At 36.9% G+C, this 21,497-nt stretch overlaps 1 protein-coding gene across 9 annotated transcripts in view; it reads right to left on the bottom strand.

Moving 5' to 3' along the window:
- Positions 1-1,681: 1,681 nt before the first annotated feature.
- Positions 1,682-21,497, bottom strand: part of PIP5K1B (phosphatidylinositol-4-phosphate 5-kinase type 1 beta) — a 102,466-nt gene continuing 82,650 nt past the window's right edge. For all 9 annotated transcript variants that reach the window (XM_069000867.1, XM_069000865.1, XM_069000868.1 and 6 more), the window contains 4 exons: positions 20,224-20,379; positions 19,325-19,469; positions 12,767-12,884; positions 1,682-2,421 (listed from right to left, as the gene is read on the bottom strand). In XM_069000867.1, the coding sequence (XP_068856968.1) occupies positions 2,419-2,421; positions 12,767-12,884; positions 19,325-19,469; positions 20,224-20,379 (422 nt within the window). In that variant the 3' untranslated portion in view covers positions 1,682-2,418. The remainder of the gene's footprint in view (positions 2,422-12,766; positions 12,885-19,324; positions 19,470-20,223; positions 20,380-21,497) is intronic.

A 21,497-nucleotide genomic window follows, 5' to 3' on the forward strand; every position in this document is an offset into this window, starting at 1 on the left:
TTCTGACCAGCTTGCAGGGCCAGATAATTCAGATGCCACTGCCCACAGCTAGCCCATGTCTGTGACCTAATTCTTCTTTGCTCCCTGTGGCAAATTCCATCTGTTTAGACATGGAGAAACAGACCAATACGTTACTTTATACCCCCAGGAGTTGATTGTGCTTTCTGTATATTATTTTTATTTGACGTGACCTGCCTCATCAGCTCTACAGGTATATTTAAAAGTCTTTAAATTTTCATTAAGTGCTACCAATGTGAAACACTAATGCAAGATGAAGAGAACCAAAATGCTTAAACATGAAACGTGCACATCCCTACAAAATCCTGTGCTCTTTGATGTTTGAAAATTTATACCATTTTGTGCACTAGAGAGCAAAATGAATTCCAAGATGTTGATCATTAACCACACACACACACACAACTTTTAAGTGCACATGCTTTGGAGAAAGTTTCCTCAGTAGGCTCCATAGTCATACAGGATTTCCTTTTTCAAGTGTTAAATGACTGTTTTGATTTATAAATTACTGTGTTCAAGGGACAAAGGATGTCTCAGTCTCTGAATCATTTGGTATAGACATTCTGATTTTGGACAGAATTGTTGCAGTTAAGTTGTATATCCTCTGGGTTCTTCCTAAGAACAAATGATTCAGATGCTACAGTTACTAGGCAATTGGGGAAAAATTGCCATGCGTGTTCTTTATGAAGGTTAATCAGGTGCTTAAATGTTTTCCCCCAAGTAAGACTAATGACAAGTATCTGCTTTGCATAGAGACACATTCCAAATATCCTGTACACTGCACATGGAGGATCAGACACTTGACACAGATATACAAAATGTTTTTACTCACAGGGCATGCAGATTGGTTTTGCTTTTCTCTGAGGAATGCTGCAGAAAAATTATCTTGCTGAGATTAAGCTGTCTAATTTTAAAGCCTAGAAAAGTGGTAATCATGAGATACATGCTTTAAGTGAAGCCTTAGGCTCTGCATACTTACAAAGCAAAAAACCCTAAATGCCTTTAAATTTCTCTATACTGTGCATAATTAAGGAATAATACCTTCTTACTCTTCAGGATTATAGGATTATATCAAAGTAAAACAAAACAAAATCACCACCACCATCCCCCACCAAGCCAAAACAAAAAAATCCACCACACCAAATCCTTAAATGAAAAATTCTATACAGGTACAACGGATAATTCTAGGACTTAAAATGCCAAATTCTGGTTTTGTCAATTTAGCAGGTTTACTATGCCTACTCCTAGAAGACACATGTTATTACCAATAACTTTGGTAGCTTTCTAAGTGACACACCTGTGCAAATTTTTAAATACACCACTGCATCGAAGCATAAAATCTTGGACAGATGATCACTGGCATTTGGGATTATCTCCCTGTTACTTGGAAAATTAGGAAACCAAAAGAATTTCTGTAGTTACCCTAAAACGATTGCCCATACTGAAAAACCTGAAATGGTTTTGTAAAGCGGTGCCTGTTGAGTATGTTCCTTTGCCCTTCCTGCTCTAATTTCAAGATTCCCCTTTTCATTATAGAACTGGTAAAGACAGATGCCATGTTTGTCACATCTCAAGAGGCCTCTTGAGACTGTCTCACGAAGGTAGAGAAATGCAAGAACATATAAGTCCAGTATAGATCAATAGCAGGATGACAGCTGTGATAGCCTTCAGAATAAAATCTTTTATTCATCAATAAAACTATAGTTTACAGTAGTATTTTCTAAATAAGTTATAGAATTTCTCTTTTACAAGAAATAAAGCAAAATCAAAAATATTTCAAGGACAATATATGTACACAACATAAGGCCTTGTTATAAATAACATTTTTATCTCCTTTTTACCAACAGTGAAAGTATCTTTAGAGGCTCATTTTCATATGGTATGTGCAGACATTTGCCCTAACCCTTGTACAACATCAGTTCCAATTTCCACTGATGTGGACCTAAGCAATTAGGACTGAGGGGGTAAAAAAAAAAGAAATTGATTTTATTCACCACTGTGCTTATTTTTAAATAGGTAAAGCAGGTAATAGATTTTGCTTGTGCATAGTTACAGAATGCATGCAAATGAAAACACTAGAGAACTGATAAGAAAATATCACTTTGAAGTCCAAAAAAGGTGATTGGCAATATTGTAGAAAGCAGCCGGAATACACAGTTCTTCACAGTTGAGCAAGCAATAGCAGATGACAGCAGAGTGTGGAATGTTTCATGTCATTTTTGTCAAGTCCATCAATCCCCTCTATGGTTCAAAGATCTTGGCACTTCTTAGAATAAGCTCAGTTGATTATTACTCTTTGTCTGTTAGGCTCAGCAAATTTCTTCTTCTTAAAAGAGGAGTGCAGAAAGTGCTTTTCATTGACCATGGTCACTCCTCTTAGTTTTACTCTTCATGTATTATTTGTTACTGGAAATACAGAAATGACAAGTTAAGAGTTGTGTTTACTTGTTTTCTTACAGAATTATAAACAGGTAGCATCTTTCTTCCCCTAAGCAGGCTGCAGTACAATTTGGCAGTGATTCTCTTATGACCTTGATCCCTAATCAAAAGCACTGGATCTCTTTTGGGTCTCACTGATCCAAAAACATTTGGTCTCTTTTTTTGTACAGCAGCTAACCCCTATGGGTTTTGCAAGCATTGCCGTACACTTGTATTATGTAAATTAGAACTACTTGCTGCTGCAAAATGCTGAACACTCTGGATGTCAGAGAGGACAGAACAATCTGAGAGCACTCAGCAATTCACAACAGCTTATTTTTATCTTGCAGAACAGTGTCATTTACTACTTAAAAGTGGCAGTCTTCATACATCATGAATAAAAGTGCTGTCAACTTCCGCATGATACTCTTTCCCCAGATGAAAAATCATCAAAAAACTTTCCGGCACAATTAATGTTCTAGTCAATGTTGTAGCAATCATTCCATTTATTCTATTTCATAAAAAAACCCAAACAACAACTTAATAATGTTAATGGATTAGAGTTTTCTACACTACCTTCATGGAATAGAAGTAGTTGATCACTTCTTGGCATCCCTGTAGAGTTAGGGATGAATTGAAAAGAAACTGTTCTTTGCTGAACATCTTATTATTACAACTCAAACTAAGGATAAACTGACAGCTGAAGAATATATTTCAGTAAATTGAATGCATCTCAGTTAATATATCCAAAATGGAGTAAGACACAAAACCAAAACAAAGGGGTCTGTAATGACCTTTCTCTAAAATCTTATTAAAAAACATTACAAAGGTGTAAGGCTCCATTCATTAAACAGATTTTTAAGGTCACCTTTACATTGTGCTTTTTGATACAAGCACTTAACTAACCTTTAACTAGTCTGACAACAGTCTAATCTTGATTATGAACAAAAAATCTCTGAAGGCATTTCTTAAGCTTATCTTAAAAAGTAACCAGTAGATTTAAATTAATATTTTTGTTATGACTTTTAGCACTAGCCCTTTAACCATTGTTCTGTGACAACCTTTAAACTTCCTACTGTATTGTGCATCAGTGTTAGGGTGTTCATAATCACTGATGCCATCGAGCATAGTGCCAATTTCTCAGGGGCTGTCCTCCCTCTCTCTCTCAGGAACTGTGGTCTGGCAAGTAAAGTTGACTGTCATATTCACGCCTGAATGTGCTAAGGCAGTTAAGTACTTATAAAATGCAGAACCATTTAATATGTGACGTGAAATTGTTGGACAAGTGACTAAAATTAAAATAATGTAAAGCTAGCAAGGACTTTTAATTAAATTATTTTTTTTTAGAATCAGTTTGGCAAAAAAGGTGAAAAATGCTAGTACCAATAAACAAAATAATGTTATATGAAGCCAAGACAAATTAATCAAAATTTTCAGTAGTACCATCTTGTTTCTGTCTGAAAGCTCAGATACGAATGACTGCACATCCATTTCTGACAAATATAGTGATCACTCTGCACAACTTCTGACTCCCTGGACTTATTACTGCTTTCCACTAACTCGGCTATTGGTATTGCTGATGATGGTTTTATGCTATTCCACTAATTATACAATGGAACTATGATTAGCTTTTGTTCTTGTTTCCTTTCCTCTGACCCTTCCAAAGCATTTCAGTGAAAAATTCCAATAAAATTTGCATAACAGAGTTGGAGAAAAGAGACCTGGACAGTAACTTTTAGCAACTGCTAACTGTATGAGTCAATCACAGAAATACCATTGATGGTACTAATGCCATTTTAAGGAGATGAGATTTTCAGATGTTCATATTTATGTCAGGTACAGTCCAGTCCTGTGATATTATTCTGGAAAGAAATCTATCTATTTCAAGGTGCAGAACATGATCCTCTAGGCAACATTGCATCCACTGCACAACTTTTGTGGTTACATTGATTACAGACAAAGGATTTTTTTTTTTTTTAAATAAAAACTCAGTTTGGCTGTAGCAATTTGGTCCAAAATGATAAATAATGCACAAATGACATTACAGGATTCATTCCTATAGTTGCTGCCTGAGATGTCTCACACTGTATATATAGTGGATTTACAATGTTTGAATCTACTTGAGGCTTTTTGTCTTGGAGCATTTTTGTGCTCCAGTTCTCTTTCCATGCATATGTTTTTGAGCTGATTGATTTCCTCTTACAGTGTTTTAAAAGCCCCAGGCATGAGAACATGTAGTTCAGTGATAATATGTGCTGGCATTTTAGCACTTGGCTTACTAAGGCAATGTATTGCTTGTAATTTGAATTGGTACCTTTTTAATCTAATCAAGCACCCAATTCCTGTGTCTGATTTTCATGCAAGGGTGACTGAAATGTTCCTTCTTACATAATGTTTCTTCTGCAAGAACACCTCTGCCAAACTATGTTCAAGTGCTTGTTTGTTTTTCACCTCCATCCAGGTTTCAGTTTTATGGGAGACATAGGCCTTTTTTTTTTCCTCTCCTTTTTGGGATCATGCATGGATGGATACAGGGAAAACAGAGATAACAACAGATGAAAGGAGCAGTTAACCTTACTGCATAAAACAAGTTCATTTTCCCCTTTCAGCCTTAAACAAGATTCTGGTTTGAGGAGAGTGCTCGACTGGTTCTACCATGTGCACATAGTATTTTAAGGCTTATTATGCTCTCAGGGAAAAGAAAAGAAGCCTATAATGGAGGAGGTCTTAATTCCTTTCTCATAGTCCCAGAATTTTGGTTCAGTCTACCATGTTTTCCACCAGTATCTTCAGAGGAAATGGTGAGGCAGAGAAACTGAAGCTTCCATAAAAAGAGCAACATATCAAAATTTGAGGTATGCTGTGTAGTGTGACTGTATAACTTTTAGCTTGTTTTTACATGTATTCTGCCTGGGAATTGCTTTAATTTCAGCAGCACTTGTTATTATTCCACAACAGCATCCTGAAGAAAACTGCACCATGATTAGAATTTAATTGAAATTATGGGAGAGAGTACAGAAGAAAAGGAGTACTGAAGAGTAACAAGAGTCAGAAAGCTTTGACAGTTTCTAAACAGGCATTTTATAGGCCAGTATTTGTAAATCTGCTTACCTATGCATCTACAGCAGCTTTGAAATACAAAATTAATCTTCAGTATTATTTTAAGACTTCAAACTCCTATAATAAGATTGGCATTTGGAAATAACCACAAGTAATTTTAAATGTAATAGTATAATCTATGCAATTCATCTGACACAAATCATAGCTACACTAACCAGGCTCTAAATACACTGGGCTTGCTCATCACTACAGTTATTCCTTTATTTTATTTTACTGAAGCCCTTATCAATCCATATCTTCAGTAGCAGTGACTTTTAAATTATATATAAATTTTATGAACCTTTCCTTTAACAATGGGAGGCAATGCTGTATTTCCATGTGAATATTTCTGTACTACCCAGGAATATTGCATTGTAGTTAAATATACAGAAGTATTCTGTAAGCAAAAAATAATTCATTAATGAAATCCTATAGGCAGGGCATATATTTATTTAAAATACAATAGACAGGACATATATTTATTTATTTAAATCCCATATTTACTACCAGATGACTTAAAATATACAGCATCACAATGGAACAAACTTTAAAGTTTGTCACTGCTATTTACACTCATGTCCTTTTTCTGTTGGAAGTGTAGTGGAAATCAAGCCTACTTGAAGTAAATCAGTTAAACACCTAAGCCTTACTACTCTGATTTTACTGATATTGTAGTATATTATATCAGCTATCTTTATAAATAATTTCATGGGAATGCTAAGAAAACACAGTAGGATAGTTAATAATTGCACATGTTGCTTTTTCAGTGACAGAAAGCTCAATCAAACAATGTAAGACTTCACTGCAGTACAGAAGGAGTAAGTAACTTTTAAGTTATTCCTTACTTTCTAAGTGGAATTATCACTTTAAGGCTCTCCACAGTAACACTGGACTAAGGTCTTCAGGTTGCACTTGCTGATCATAGATCACAGTTAAGGAACTTTTGCAAGATTTGACTTATATTTTTTACTAACCAAATTCCATGGAACACTGAGACACTGTTGCATTCAACAGCACTTACTGACAATACCTGAACTGATACCAATAAATAGGGCTTCAAGGGAATTTTAAAAATATATCAAGTTTATTTACAGACGAAGAAGGAAACACTGTTTTGTGGATTTCTACATTAAAATGATAAACAGAAGAGTATTACCTTCTCTGTTTCTGGCTTATATGCAAGAAACCTGTTTATCTCAGACAGAATAATTTTTTTAAAATGTCTGATCTATCATTGTATTACATACTCGTAAAAGCAAGAAGCCTTTAATGTTTTAAAGTTATGCAGAGAAACATCTCAGATTTACAAGTTTTTTCTATATCATCTTCTATCTTTCTACACTATTTAATTGATAATTAAAATTATTTGTATGAATTACAAGTATTACTATGTTACTAGAATGATTGGAAACCATTTAGATTGTCTTATACTTACGTTGCAGATGATGCATAGTCATATTCTAGTCACAAAAGCTAGATTTCTTAAGCTATTTTCTGGGTTAAAAAGTTTATGAGAAAATAAACCAATGTAACTTCAAAGTAAACTTGATTTGAGAATGTACCTAACAGTGCTTTTTAGAGTGGCAGGTGAACAAAATGCTAGTTTGAACTTGATCTTTTTTCAGAATTAAGGAATTACAGGCCCAGACTAGCATTCAGTTGTGAACCCAAGAAGTCGCTCTACTTGTGTCCTGTAACAAAAATTCTTGCTGTTACCAGCAAACATTCTCAGTTTTGACATCAGCAGCACAGTGTGAGTTTGCATGGATTCCCTTAATGTAACACCCCAAACCCAATACACTTACCTGTAAGAGGAATTTTTATTTTTCTTACAACCTCTTTTCCACCTCAGCTTATTTGACTATCTGAACTTCCACACAAAACTGTTCAGAAAATGCCATTTTTAAGCTGCTCTTTATAGTAAATTAACAGAATGTCATTTTACAATTTTTTTTTTTTTTCATACACAGGACCAAAAATTCATAGCTCTTAATTTACTAGAGGACTAAAATTTGTCCAAGAAGTCCTTCAAAGCAGGAGGCAAAAGACATCAAAGGATTAGTGGTGCCTGAAATTAAGCAAGTTAAGGTATTTTTCTTTAAGATATACAGTGGGTAAGACTACAGCAGCTTGCCTTGTGGTAGAAAAAACACAAAGATTATTAATCACAGGGTTAAAGGAAAATGTGAGAATGCCATCTAAACCTACATTTTCCTCCCTGTACTTTTAAAAGGGCAAAATGCATCTTGTAAGCTTTCCAACTGAGGTTTAGATCAGCTAATGCAGACATCATTGATTTGCTTTATTTTTGAGACAAGCCTGTTCCTAGAATACTCAAAAACAGGCATCTTTTCGTCCTAACATGCATTTCATCACCCTCCTATACAAGCAAAATTGCCTTCTGGTCAGCTCTTATGTTTTAGTGTCATCAGGTTTTTCCAGCCACAGGCTAATTGTTGTTTCTGGGTCTCATGAAGGATATTTTGGGGCATCAGGAAGCAACAGATTAGTAGACAGAACAGCATCCTATTCCTGTTTCTTCCACAAACACCTCAGGATGCATACAGGGTACATTAAGTTACAGCTCACTTCCACAGTGATCTCAAAACAGTTAAGTAGGCATCAATACAGGGTGTGGGACATGAGAGAGAAGGCAGGGGTAAGCAAGTCCTCAAGATGAATTTGCTTAAGAAGTAGCAAGTGCTTAGCTATGGTATCCAATTTCCTTGAAACTGTCAGCTGTTGCATACCTAGACAGTTCAGGTGTGTGCCGTTATCTTGATTATGAATTTTGAGTTTTGTTTTTTCCAGGGTACAGAGAAAGGGTGCTACAAGGTCAAAAAAGCATCTATGATTCTCTCCATTTAAGACCTATTTATTCTTCCAGACCTTTGCTCAGGGGAATAAACACTGGGTATTTCTATGACAACCAAAGTTGGGTTTTAATTATTTTTCTGTTGATATTCATCAGTGGAATACACATATACTTACTGCAGTCTCCAAGACATAATAGTAATGAATTTTCTACAAGCTGAAAACTAACTAAAGAGATCACCATCACACCTGAAACTCATACAGATAGCTTTACAAAAAATGTTACCAGTGCCTGTCACTGGATTTTCAGAGCATTCCACCATCTACCCTAGAGACTTCAAACCTAAAAAGAAGTACTTCACAGTGCTAAGCAGTATTACTGTTAAATAAGACTGTTGCTTTATAAACTAAATTCAAAAGCTATCAAGAAGAAATGGTTTCACTGTATAAATGGAGCCAAGAGAACCGAAGAACAGCCCAGGCTGAAGGGCCCATAAGAGGCTGTCTAATTCAACCCTTTGCAGGAAAGGGAGCCTAGATGAGATTATCAAGCATCACTGTCCAGCTGCATCTTGAAAACCTCCTGTGATGGGTACTTTACCACATCCCTGGGGAGGTTGTTCCAGTGAATCATTCATCATTATAAAATCATGCTCATTGTAAATAATTCTCATTATAAAAACAATTTATTTCTTACATAGAGAGGAAACCTCCCTCACTACAACTTGTATCCACTGCCCCTAGAGAAAAGGAGGATCTCAATCCTCTCTGTAGTCATGCTTTAAGTTTTGGAAAACTGTGTTGAGGTCCCTCCTGAGTCGTCTGTGGACTGAAAAGACCTAACTTTTACAGTCTTTCCTCAAATGACAGGTTCTCCCCATCTTTGACCATCTTCATAGCACTCCTTTGACCCCTCTTCAGTCTGTCCATATCTGTTTTGGAATTGTGGGGGCCAGAGCTGGACACACCACTCCATGTGCAGTCTGACAAGCGCTGGTGAAGTGGGATGATCACATCTCTCTCTGTTAGCAGTGCCCCCATGGCTGCAGCTCAGGCTCCACTTTGCCTCGGTAGCTGCAGCAGTGCACTGCTGGCCTGGTGTCTGTGTGCTGTCCGCTGGGACGCCGGGCTCCTCTTGGCAAGGCTGTTCCACAGCTCACGTCGTAGCCTGGCTGGGCTCTTCGGTTATGTCATCCCAGGTGCAGGACTCTGCACTTCTCCTGGTTGAACTTTACACAGTTCTTGTGGCCCAGTCTTCCAGCCTGTTCGTGTCTCTGAAAGGTGGCTCTCCCTGCTGATGTGTCCACCTCAACACCCAGTTCAGTGACACAGCAAACGTGGTGAGGGTGCTTTTGGTCCCATCATCCAGATCATTCATGGAGATGTTACAACATGGGGCATAGGGGGCCCCAGTTGTGACAGGCTGCCAGCCTCAGTAAAACATTGATCAGGAGGAAGGAGGTATTAAGAACCTGTGTCTTGCCAACATTGTCAGTAACTTTTTCCCTGCCCTGTCTAGTAATGGGTCTGTGTCTTCCCTGGGCTTCTGCTTAACTGCGTATGTATCTGATCAGCCATTTCTTCTTGCTATCTCTGGCCAGTTCCAGAGCTAGCTGAGCCTTGACCTTCATATGTGCAACCTTACATGCCCTAGCAAGAATCTTGTAGTCCCCAGTGGATCACTTTTCCATGGAGAGTGCGCTGCTTTTTTGCTTTTAACAACACTCAAAAGCTCATTGTTAAGCCTAGGAAGTCACTTGTTATGCCTTCTTCCTTTCCCTTTGTAGGAAATGGACTGTTATTGTGCTTCCAGCAGGATGTTATTTAAAAGCTCCTAGCACTCACATGCTGGTTTGCTCTCCACACATGCTGCCTATAAAATCCCTCGCATCTGGGCTCTGAGTATACTGAAGCTGGCTTGTCTAAAATCCAGGGTCTTTGTCCTAATACTGGTTTTTGGTATGCTCAGCAGGATCTTAAACCCACAGTGTTGTTGTGATTGCTGCATTCAAGGCTATCATTTGAAGTTACATTGTCTTTTCAGTTTGTGAGCAGTAAATCTAGCAATGCATTGTTCCCAGTCAACATGACCAGCACATTTAGCAGGATGGAAGCCCTCATGTATTCCAAGAATTTCATGGACAACTTGTGCATTGCTGTACTGTTCTCCCAACAAATGCCTGGGTAATTGAAGTCACCCATGACAGCCAGGTTCTTTGGGCTCGATACTTGCTTGAAGAGCCAAAGTAAGTTTTCGTCAGCCTTGTCATCCTGGTGTGAAGGCCAGGAATATACACATAAAAGAAGCTCCTCCTTGGTGATGAATCATCTAATCTTGATCCTAAGACATTTGATAGATATTTTTTGGTCTCCAAAGCTTGTCTTCATCCACTCAGATTTCTCTTTTTTTTTTTATGAAGTACAGCTTCACTGTATCTTTCTATTTTGCAAGAGTTTGTAGACATCTGTTGTGATCTTCCAACCAAGAAGTGAATCTTCCCACCAAGCTTCCCACATCGTAACTCTCAGACTAGGCATGGATCTGCAGTTCCTCTTCTTGTTATCCTGAATTCATGTTTTGGTATACAGGTACTTGAGGTGGTTGGACTTAGGATTCTTCCTTTGCAAAGGGTTGGGAAGCATTGCCCCCTACTCTAGTACACATATATGCTTATCCATGCTTTGCTTATGAGCATTCAGGTGTCACAGCTCTGGGTCCTACTCTCAAATTAGTTAGTTAAAAGCACAATTCATTAAGTCAGCTAATCTGCTAGCAAGGTTAGGTTGTGTGTAATTAGTCATTTGTCTATTTCCCATAACATTTCAGGATTTCTGAGTCCCTCTTTGTTGAACTTTATGATGTTGAACAGATGATTCAGGTCAACATTAGCAATGAGCCAAACTAACACAAGTCCTACAGCAACAGATTGATTTAATGGGCTACTTGAGGTCACAGATAACCAAGTCAATTCTACATCTAATTGGCCACTGGTACTTGCTACTGTTTTGTGTCAGTGGAAGTAGGACAGACAACAACTCCCCTAAGTGTGCTGGACTATTAAATTAGTAGCTATTAACTGGGTACTATACATACTTATGTGTTGCTGGCTAATAAGAAGGAAAAAAACATCAGAGGCACAGCCTACAGAAAAAGAGAAAATGACAAACATATTTCATCTCAATGTAAGATCAGACACAAACCTGTTTTATCTCAACACAAGAAATTTTTTTCTGAACAAATAGTCAATCACTGGAACAACTTTTTCAGGGATGTGGCAGAGTTCCCATTGCTGGAAGTTTTTAAACTGTGGTGGAAAAGGGTGTTAGATAAAGTTATCTAGGCTCCCTTTTCCTCAAAATGTTGGACTGGATGATCTCTTGAGGCCCCATCAACCTGAGCTGATTTATGATTCTAAGATATTCTGGATTTCTTAAGACAAAAATCAGGTAACTCTAGGGATAAGAAAAATAAAGAATGCAATAAACTTAATCTAGAAAGGAAACAACCATGTCTCTCTGAAACATTTATTAGAAACATGAACAGACTTCCCTCTTTCGATCCTTCATGTTTGGTACAATTCTTGCCATGAAAGTCAAGAGGAAATATTACTAGAATAATTTCAGAATTGTTTATGAAAATAAGCCTTTGGAAAAAATGAAAATAAGCCTTTGGAAAAAATACCAAGCTTAACATACCTGCCTCCTGCATTTATACTGACAGTTTCAGAAGAGCCTAAAACAATTAGATGCACAAACATTCACTCAACTGGAACTGGGTGCCTACAGCCTTTATGTCCCTGGAATGGGAGATAGATACCTCTGTAGATACCAAGAGAACTTCTGAAACCCAGGTGACATGAAGACTACAAAAGACAGACTTGAGCTTATCTTTCAGCAGTCAGATAAATTACTCACTAGGAACTGAAACAGTGAAGAAAAGATACATTTTTAATGTATCAGCCATCACAACTGGACAGCCCTTCAAAGCAGGAAAGGGGGCCATTAACATGCTTCACACTGAGATCTACTTCACTGGCTTCAAAATCACCGACATAAGCACAGAACCTTCCACTCTGAGAAAATTTAATTTCTACATTGTGGAGTATTCTACATGAAGAGGAAAGATGTTGTTGTTGTTTTGGGTTTTTTTCCTCCAGTGGAAAACAAGTAACAGAAAAGACCCGCTACCATTAGAGGAAAACTGAAAGGTGTTTTGTTCTACTTCCTTATTAATGCAATAGTTAATAGGCAGATAGATTCTTTAGGGATTTGCTTATGCAAACTTACGCGTGTTTCATACGAAAAATACCTCAACAAACTTCTCGATCTTGACGTTAAGCAGGTATTTTAGTCACTTACTGAGCCTGAGTCAAAGGAATTACAGGTGAAAAAGCCCATCAGAAACAGTTTGGCAACTTACTAAGTAGACATCCAAAACTGAAGCATTATCATTTTCTGTTTCCAACGTGCTCTGTTCTGAAGTCAAATAGATGGCACTGTCTCCCAGAGTGAATGTTGAACTCGAAGGTAACCCTTTACTGCAAAGGGAAGAGAGACTACAATCAACCAAAAATCCAAAGAGCTCAGTCATAGCTGAAAATTTAAAAGTAAGTTTCTCTATTAAACATAAAAATCTTCAAATACTTTAAAAAAAAAGGAATGTAAATAAAAAAATATAGATGTTTTGGCAATGGCTAGATAACTGGAAGCTCCTATTTGACTAATGTATAAAAACTTCAGATTTTATTTTTGCATTTACTAAAGTTTTATCAGAAAGTAATGCTATTTCTGAACTTCAATACTTATTTAAAGAATGAAACTATATCACAGTAAATGTCACATAATTTCATTAATCTCAAAGTATATTACTTCCACATTACACATGCTGTAAATTTTGGCAGCATTTCGTAATTCAAAGTAGGGGAAAAAAAGAGTAAGCAATTAGGCACATTGTAACATTAGTAACATTGGACTTTTCCATGCAGACATAGATCACTTGAAGCCAAAAGTTCAGAAGGAAAAGTGGGAGAACAAGGTTGTATTGTAATAAGTACACCTACGCAAGGAAGTGATGTTTACAGAGCAGGTGCACTCTACTACTTTATTCATAGATCAATTTTTTGGTTCTCTGCTTTTCAGAAATAATGCAAATGTATCTACACAGAAATCTTATTTCATAATACACTTAGTCCACAAAGCCAAAACTCTCAAAGGTGTTTTAATGGAATCAGATGTCCATTATCTCATGTCCTCACTAGCTGCCAGAAACTAGGCTCCAGGCTGCCTTGAAAACTCAACTGTCAGTTGTGCAGAAATATATCTTTTAGAAGTTCTTACCTATTTACAGACAAAGTGATAAGCAAAAATTTTGAATTATAACTTGGTATGAAAGCATGGTTACAGCCATTAGTCCAGATATGACTAATTTCCCCCTCCCTTTGCACTACCTTTAAGTATATTTCAGATGGCATAGAACTTCAGAAAGGGCAAAACTAGCATGCAAAGTTGAGATTCGAATTCTCGACAATAATGAATCAATATCATACTGGAACAGAGCTTTACATTCATGACATTACAATATTCCTTTTATTATATAATGCACTAGACACCTTTTCAAAAGAAAGACTATTTCTCTTGCACCAGGATGACCCAGGTCCCGGTGACTTAGCACTATTCTCACATGTGTAACTTGACTTTTATTGAGCAGCATAAAAGAGTAAAAACAAAAATCTTGTAATTAATCTCTTAATACACAGCAATACACATGCTGTCAGCAGCTGGTAACTGAAATTCAAATTTCTGCAATAGCATCATCATAGTTGCATTTATTCCCTGTTTTAATGAGACTAATAAGGCAAATTGGGGGTGGCATGGGAGAGAACAAGTGAAACCCCCATATACACAGGGTTTCAGAAAGAACAATTCAGAGGAACTATATTTTAATATCATTTAACAGTGCACTCAGTTCTCATCCTTAATTCTTAGGTTGAAAAAGAAAAGCCAAGCAAAAAAGAATAGCACTTTAACAGGTACTTTCATTCAGTAATGAGCAGCCACAAGGAGCATGCTCAACTATGCTGTTGTCCTCCTCTGGCTGAAACATTCTATTTGATCTTGGTTCTTAATTAAGAAAAGAAAAAAGAAGCAAAAATAATTCCATCACTAGAGAACTGGGAAAGCTTTGTTTTCTTTAAGCTGCGATTACATGTTGCTTCAATCATAGTCAAATTTTCTTTCCCATGGGGATACCCCCAGTGTCTCAGTGCATCTGTTCATAGCATTTAAGGATTCAAGTCTTTTTCCTCCACCCAACTGCTTATTATCATGAAGCTTGCATGAATTTAATCCACTTTGAATCAGATTCAGATGAAGTTGTCTAAGCTTCAGAAGCTAAGAGTAGTGGGTGGATAGACAGAACATTCAAACTTAACACACAGAAGTTTGTTTACGTGGAACACCAGACCGGCAAAATGGATGCTTAATATTCCTTACAACAGAAAAACCAATACCTACAAACCCCTACCACTGGAAAAAACAGCTGAAAATTTAACTTTTATTTTCTAAACTCTCTTTGAAGAGGTTGTTTGACAAAATGTCAAGCCATGGGACATTTCAAAGTCTGGATGCTTCAGGAAACTTGACTGTATAAGAGAAAAATCCCCACAGTCCCTCAAAACCTTCCAAAATTTCAAGTGGTCTCCACTAAGAAACAGAAACAATAAAGTAAGGCAAAAAAAAATTGAAAAATATACAGATAAGAAGGAAGAAGAAGAAAGAGAAGGCAGAAGTCCATATTAGATATGCATCTTACAGAAATGAGACATAGAATACATAAAGAAGAATTGGATTTCATACAGATTTTTCCCCTAGGCTCAGACGTATCAGAAGAATTCCGCAGTCCTCTTTATACAGCCCAAAGAATCTTGCTCTAAAGAGGGAGGTGAAGCACCCCTTTATACATCATGGGATTTTTTTTTTGTGTTTGGGACTGGAAGCCATGAGACCTGCTATATATACATTGAACAAAGAGTTTCTGTATTCTTGAAATATTTAAAACATGAATTTTAAAACATCTACAGTTTGAAACATTCTAAAATATTTTAAAACAAGTTTCAAACATTTCCAGAAGCACCTGTAAAGGCACTGACCTCCTTCAGCTCTTTGCAATTCTGAAAGCAATGTCAGGTAAGACAAGAGTCATACTACTCAGGGCATTCAGATTTGTCATCTTTAGTTTAATTCACCCGTACTTAATAGGAAAGCTTTTCCTGGAAGGGGAAAAAATGTTATCACTTCCTCTATAAAAATAATCCCTAATATAATACATATTACATTTCTTAAGATAAAATAAATAAACCCTTTCAAAGAAGTGGTTTTAGACTAAATATTACAGTTTCTAGTGGAAAACATACCCTTTAGGTATTAAAATATCTCTGCACCAAATATAAACCTACCTGAGGAATGGAAAATATTTGAACATTTTAATAGATCAATAAATTTTCAATTCTGTTCTTTACTAAAGCAATACTTGACATTGCTTATGACAAAACCACTTGACTGAGAAACAGCTTCATGGAACAGAAGCCAGCTGTCTTCTGACAAACAAGAAAGCCTACATTTACTGAATAACATATGTCATGATTGTCTTTTTTTTTCCCTTTTCCTTCTGTTTTTTAGGTCCAGTTCTTTTTGTGCTGAAAAATACAGCCATTTCCCCCTCTCTACTACTCTTTCATTCATACTGTTACTAATTCCTCTTCCCACTGTCTGGATAGCATCTTGGGTTTCCTCTACATTTTCAACAACTTGGTGAAAATAACCAGCTTGCAGCCTGGAAAAACACTCCTAATAAGCTGTATGTTTATGACTGCTGCTCAGTCTCTCTTTTTCACTTTAATCACAAGTCCCCAAACACTTCTCCACATTATCTACCGATTAGTTATGCTAGTTCTAATCTGTACCAATCCAGCTTTACAAAAACCCTCCTCAGAACACACAACCTCAGGATCTGGCTCCAGCTCATCAAGTCACCTCTGTCTGCTTAACCTCAGCAGCAGCAGTTTCTCCCTTTCTAATGCTGAACAAGGAGAGATGGTGCTGATCGCCTTTCTTATGTTAAAGGCCATTTGCCTCTCTTTGGGAAAGTATTACATTAATGGATAACAGAAACAGAGGGTCATTCTGAACAAAAACCAAAACCCAAATAGAAAATACGGTGTGTGCTTCAAGGTATCTGAAAGTATTACTGCTCTCTTTGTAATGAGGAAAATAACAACATTTGTTGCCTAAGTGGTATGGGCACATACTGCTCGTTAGCACTAGTGGGAGTCAAGGAGCTGTACCAATATCACATTATTACTACTCACACAGGCCCTTTATTACCTTAAACCAGAAACTTCTGACAGGTTACAAGCAAATTCATGCACTCTCTTTGTGCTATGTTACTTTGAAGAACAAGGAAAAAGCCTGATGAAGAAGATGCTAAACTGTAATTCTATTGAATAACAAAGCAGAATATCATAGTCAATTACATATTTAAAGATTGAAAGCAGGCTCACATTTGTAAACAAATATTTAATTCAGGCCTTGTTTCAAAGACTTCTCCAAGCTTTCTGTTTATCAGAGACAAATGGTGAAATGATGAGTCCTGCATCATATAATTTTCTAATATTCAAAAGAATTTCTCTGGCAAGAAAAAACTATCTACAATTCAGTGCATCATTGTAGCATGGGTTTTTTAGTGGTTTTATTTCCTTGCTAGCTTTTCTTATGAGAGGACTGAAGTTCCTGCAGTGAACCATAAAAACATAAGTAAGACTTTGGATGGATATATTATTTAGTGCCAAGAAGAAGGAATGACCTCCCTGAACTGATGCCAAAAGAAGTGAGTACAAAACAGCAGGTACCCAGAATCTTATGGAAATTAGTTCAATACTGAGCATGCTTAGCAGCTTTCTTAACTCCTAAGAGAAAGCCACTAGCTATGACAGGGAAGCTAATCCTCATTGTACATACTGAGATTGTGACACACACCACTACTTAATGAGAATTAAAAACTGCCACCACGCCCTAGCTGAAGGGGGCACACCTAGACCAGCAAAGGTGTTAGTTGGTAAACCCCCATGGCAGATCTCTTGGCTACCATGTAAAATATTCTGGCAGAAGGTATGGAGAGAACCACACATCTGTGAATGCTGGTACAAGGTCTGCTGTGTTAGAGAATGTGCCCTCTTATACTGATGAAGTCCATACCTGGACTGCAGACACTAACAATCTGATATTGTAAGATAAGCATGCTAATCACATAGCTGGCAACATGTCTTGTATTAGAGGTTACTTCATTGACTGAATCATAACTGGAAAGCAAATGGGTTTAGATATACAAAGTGTAGACCTGCTAAAAACTTTATTTTAGAATTATTTTGGAGTATCTTTACAGGAAAATATAATGGACTTACTCATAGGTTTTTCTTTACAGTTAATTTTTTAGAGAGCAAAGAATATTTGAAATGCTTTAAATCTGAACTCTTTGTTCAGACAACTACACCATTTTCTTTTCCCAACTGATGCTGGTACAAAGCAGTTCTGTAGTTTTATTTGATGCTTAAAGCAAATAAAACCCTCCAGTACTCTGTAACTTTATTTCTATCAAAGAAAAAACTTGGTAAAAGATCATGAATATTGAAGTCCTACAGATAACTTTTGACACAAGTTGAAGTGAATGAGCTCTACTTCTACTGATGCTTATTTGTCAGCAGTTTTATTTCCTGAAGCTCGTGTAGAACTATTTGTGTTCTGCAATTAAAACTTCATGTTTATTACACCCCAAAACATACCTCATTCCACATTTTTATAGGGAACCATCAGACATATGGAAGATGCCACATCGGTGAGATGTATTTCAACCTAATGGAAGCTGTAAATATCACTTTCATCAAGTAATGCTGCAAGTCATTTTACCTTTTATGTAAACGCAGTTGGCAAATATTTAACAGAAGGTAAAATCCTGCTGCCTCAAGATTGCTTTTAAAATAACTTGATCTTTTTGGGCAACATGCAGTTTACAGGAAAGAACTACATCTTGGCACATGAGTGCATTTGTCAAATTTATACATTGAGTAGTTCACAATTCCAAACAATATTCAAGATGCTTCAGTGGTTACCTTTCTTGATAAAAAAAGGCTAAGAAATGGCTCAATACACAGTAAAGAGATCTGCAAGCAGGCAAAGTGACACAACACAGCACGCTTCCGATGCACAAGGGAGCATACAGGCACATGCAGATACTATCTCCCAGTAAGACTTACTGGCTTAAGCATCATATTGGACAAACAAGGCTGAATTATATTCAAACAACTCAAATCACATTCAACCTAGCTCACTAGCATTGGCACAAGTTTTCTTAAGACTTTCTGGTTTTTATCCTTCCTGGATTAAAATCAGACAGGCTCTAATCACATCCATGGGTGACGTTTCATAGAAATTAAGTCCAAAAAAATGGTTGTTATGGAAGAATTTAAAGCAGACCATTCAGCACTGAACATTCAGAATAAAGAACAACTTTTTCTTTTCTTAGCACATCACCATTTTCTGCAGCTCTTTTAGGCTACAGCCAAGTTACGAGAAGCACTTCCTACCCCTACCTTAATGTAGTTTGGTTTATGGTACAGACTAAGGCCTAGCAAAATTTAGATATCCAATTTAGTATTGGAACATGAAGAAAAATTCGTATAACATTTTTGCCATGTTTATGCTTTCTATTTCATGATTCCCAATTACAATATGTATAATTACAAACAAATACATGATAAATCCTACAGGCTTTTGGCACCCCTCCTTCACTGGGAAGGCTAAAGACTGAGTTACAGAGACACTTGCCCCTTGTGCTGCTTCTTTTGCAGAGCGCCCTTCTGTTGACCACAATGTTAGACTTTTAGCAGAACAGTGGAGAATCCTCTAACATGTGTACGGCCTTTACCTGCTAGAATAGAGCGTAGGTTGATCACGTTGACAGTGCTCATCTACATTCAAGGAAGAAGAAGAAAGTGTGGTTGCCAAGGAAGCTGCTTCAAACAGAGATTGAGTGCTTGGCACTAGATCCGGCCGGTGGTGTGAACCTAGTACTGCATATACAGAAATAAAGAACTACATTAACAAATTTCATTTCAAGTTGAGCCCAGGAATCTTCATGTAAGTATATGGAGTCCCATAGTGCCCTCATCAGCTTCTTGAAGTTTCTTAACATTTGAATTGATGAGATGATAGTATTCATATGCCCATCCCCACACTCTTTTGTATTCAGAGTGAATTTCAGCTGCTAACCAGTATGTTCAGCAGAATACAGAGTAACTCCAAGGTCAAATATTAAGCAGAGGTACAAGTTATGAATTCTTCTCAGTTCTGGAACTATTCTCATGCTACCAGGGCTAATTTGTCAATTGGATTAGGCAATTGGTTCTGCTTTTGTCATGGCTGTGGGCAAGTTCTAAAAGGGGCAAAGTTGGTAACTTTTCAAAAAGACTTTGGGAACAATTAACTGAGCTTCAAAAAACTTCATGTGACATGCTTGTTTAAAGGTCAGTGAAAAGGATAGCACTGGCTATACAGCCTTAATTCACTACCTAGGCTGAATATGTTTTTCTAGGATGTCCTGAAATCTGAAAGTTTAACATCATATTACAAACTTTGAGTCTGATGTCCTCTTGTTCCTGAAGGTCCATTTTGCTAAATATTACTAACTACTCCCTCCATAAGAATAACCTGACTCTGATTTTGAGAGATCAGCCATATTGGAGGCTTTCTAGTTATAGGACTTCTAGAGCTTGTATAAAATTCCTTTAAAAACATTGTTTAGGTTGTTGATTTGAAAGACAGTACCTTCATCATCAAGGCTGGCATAACTTTGTCCTTCAGCAAGAATGCCATGCTTTTCATCCTTCCATTCCTGGCTAACTGCACACACTATTTCTTGTGATGCTGCCTTTAGGGCTGTGATGGAATTGCACCGTTTCTTTGAAGGCGAAGGCTTTAAAGCTGTATTACCAAATGAACATAGGTGTTGAATGATGTCATCTTATCTCCCTGCACATCTTTAACAGCATATGGAAAAGGTAAGTCATATAGAAAATCTAGGTTTTGAATACAAATGGAGAGCACATCCAGAAACCTACTTAACAAACATTATATTAAAACTAGAGTTGAAAGGTATTGTTATTTCATCTACAAGGGAAATACTTTTATCTTTTTCAGTTTCTTACTGCTTATTATAGGACAATAAGTCAAGTCACTGGCACCACTAAGTTAAAAAACTCATGTGGAGTACCAGCCCATGTAATCAGAGACAGAATGATACACAAAAAAACCCCCAGAAAACAGGAAAACTGAAAAGACGTTTGGAGTATTCTGAGAGGTTACAACCACTTTTTTGAGCTGTTAAATACTACTACGTAATGATACTGCAGAATTTCCACTTCAGACTCATGTGTCAAACACTTCCTTTGGGTACAATAAACACTTCCAAAATCTTGACAGCATGCACACTCAGATATGAGCACCGCTTTTATAATTCTTAACAGGACCTGCCTACTTAAAAAGCATTTTGAGTCAAACCCAAACTGATCATTGCCCCTACTACTGAACCATGACCTCCATCTGTAGTTCTTCTCCAGAAGGATCCCAGCTAATTCATTTAGTGTTTCTCAGCTGCTGATCTCCATGCACTGCTTTACTACAAAGTTCAAATTAAAAACATCAAGTCTTGGCTAAAGACTGAAGAAAAGAATCAGATGCATAGTTCCAGGGTATTTTTAAAAAAATAACATAGTAGATATTTGCTGAGCTAGCCTCTGCCCAAGGCTAAATCCACTTACTAAGTTTTTGTTGCTAATTACACATGTTTGTTCTGTGCACTAGGGGAAAAAACAGATTCAGAACAGGGCTTAAGAGTATAAACTGAAATGTATGACTCAAAGCTTAGAAATAATGTTCCTGAAGGCAGGAACACTCACAATTTTTTATTTTATGAAAGAATGATAGTGCATTGGAACCATTAATCTGTATAGAAGTATATTAACAGCCATGTATACAGAAGAAATCAATAAGAGCAGGATACTTGGACAAATTAATAGCCTGGAAAAATGAGACAGATGAAT

Source organism: Aphelocoma coerulescens (genome assembly GCF_041296385.1).
Source record: "Aphelocoma coerulescens isolate FSJ_1873_10779 chromosome Z unlocalized genomic scaffold, UR_Acoe_1.0 ChrZ, whole genome shotgun sequence".
NCBI lineage: Eukaryota > Metazoa > Chordata > Aves > Passeriformes > Corvidae > Aphelocoma > Aphelocoma coerulescens.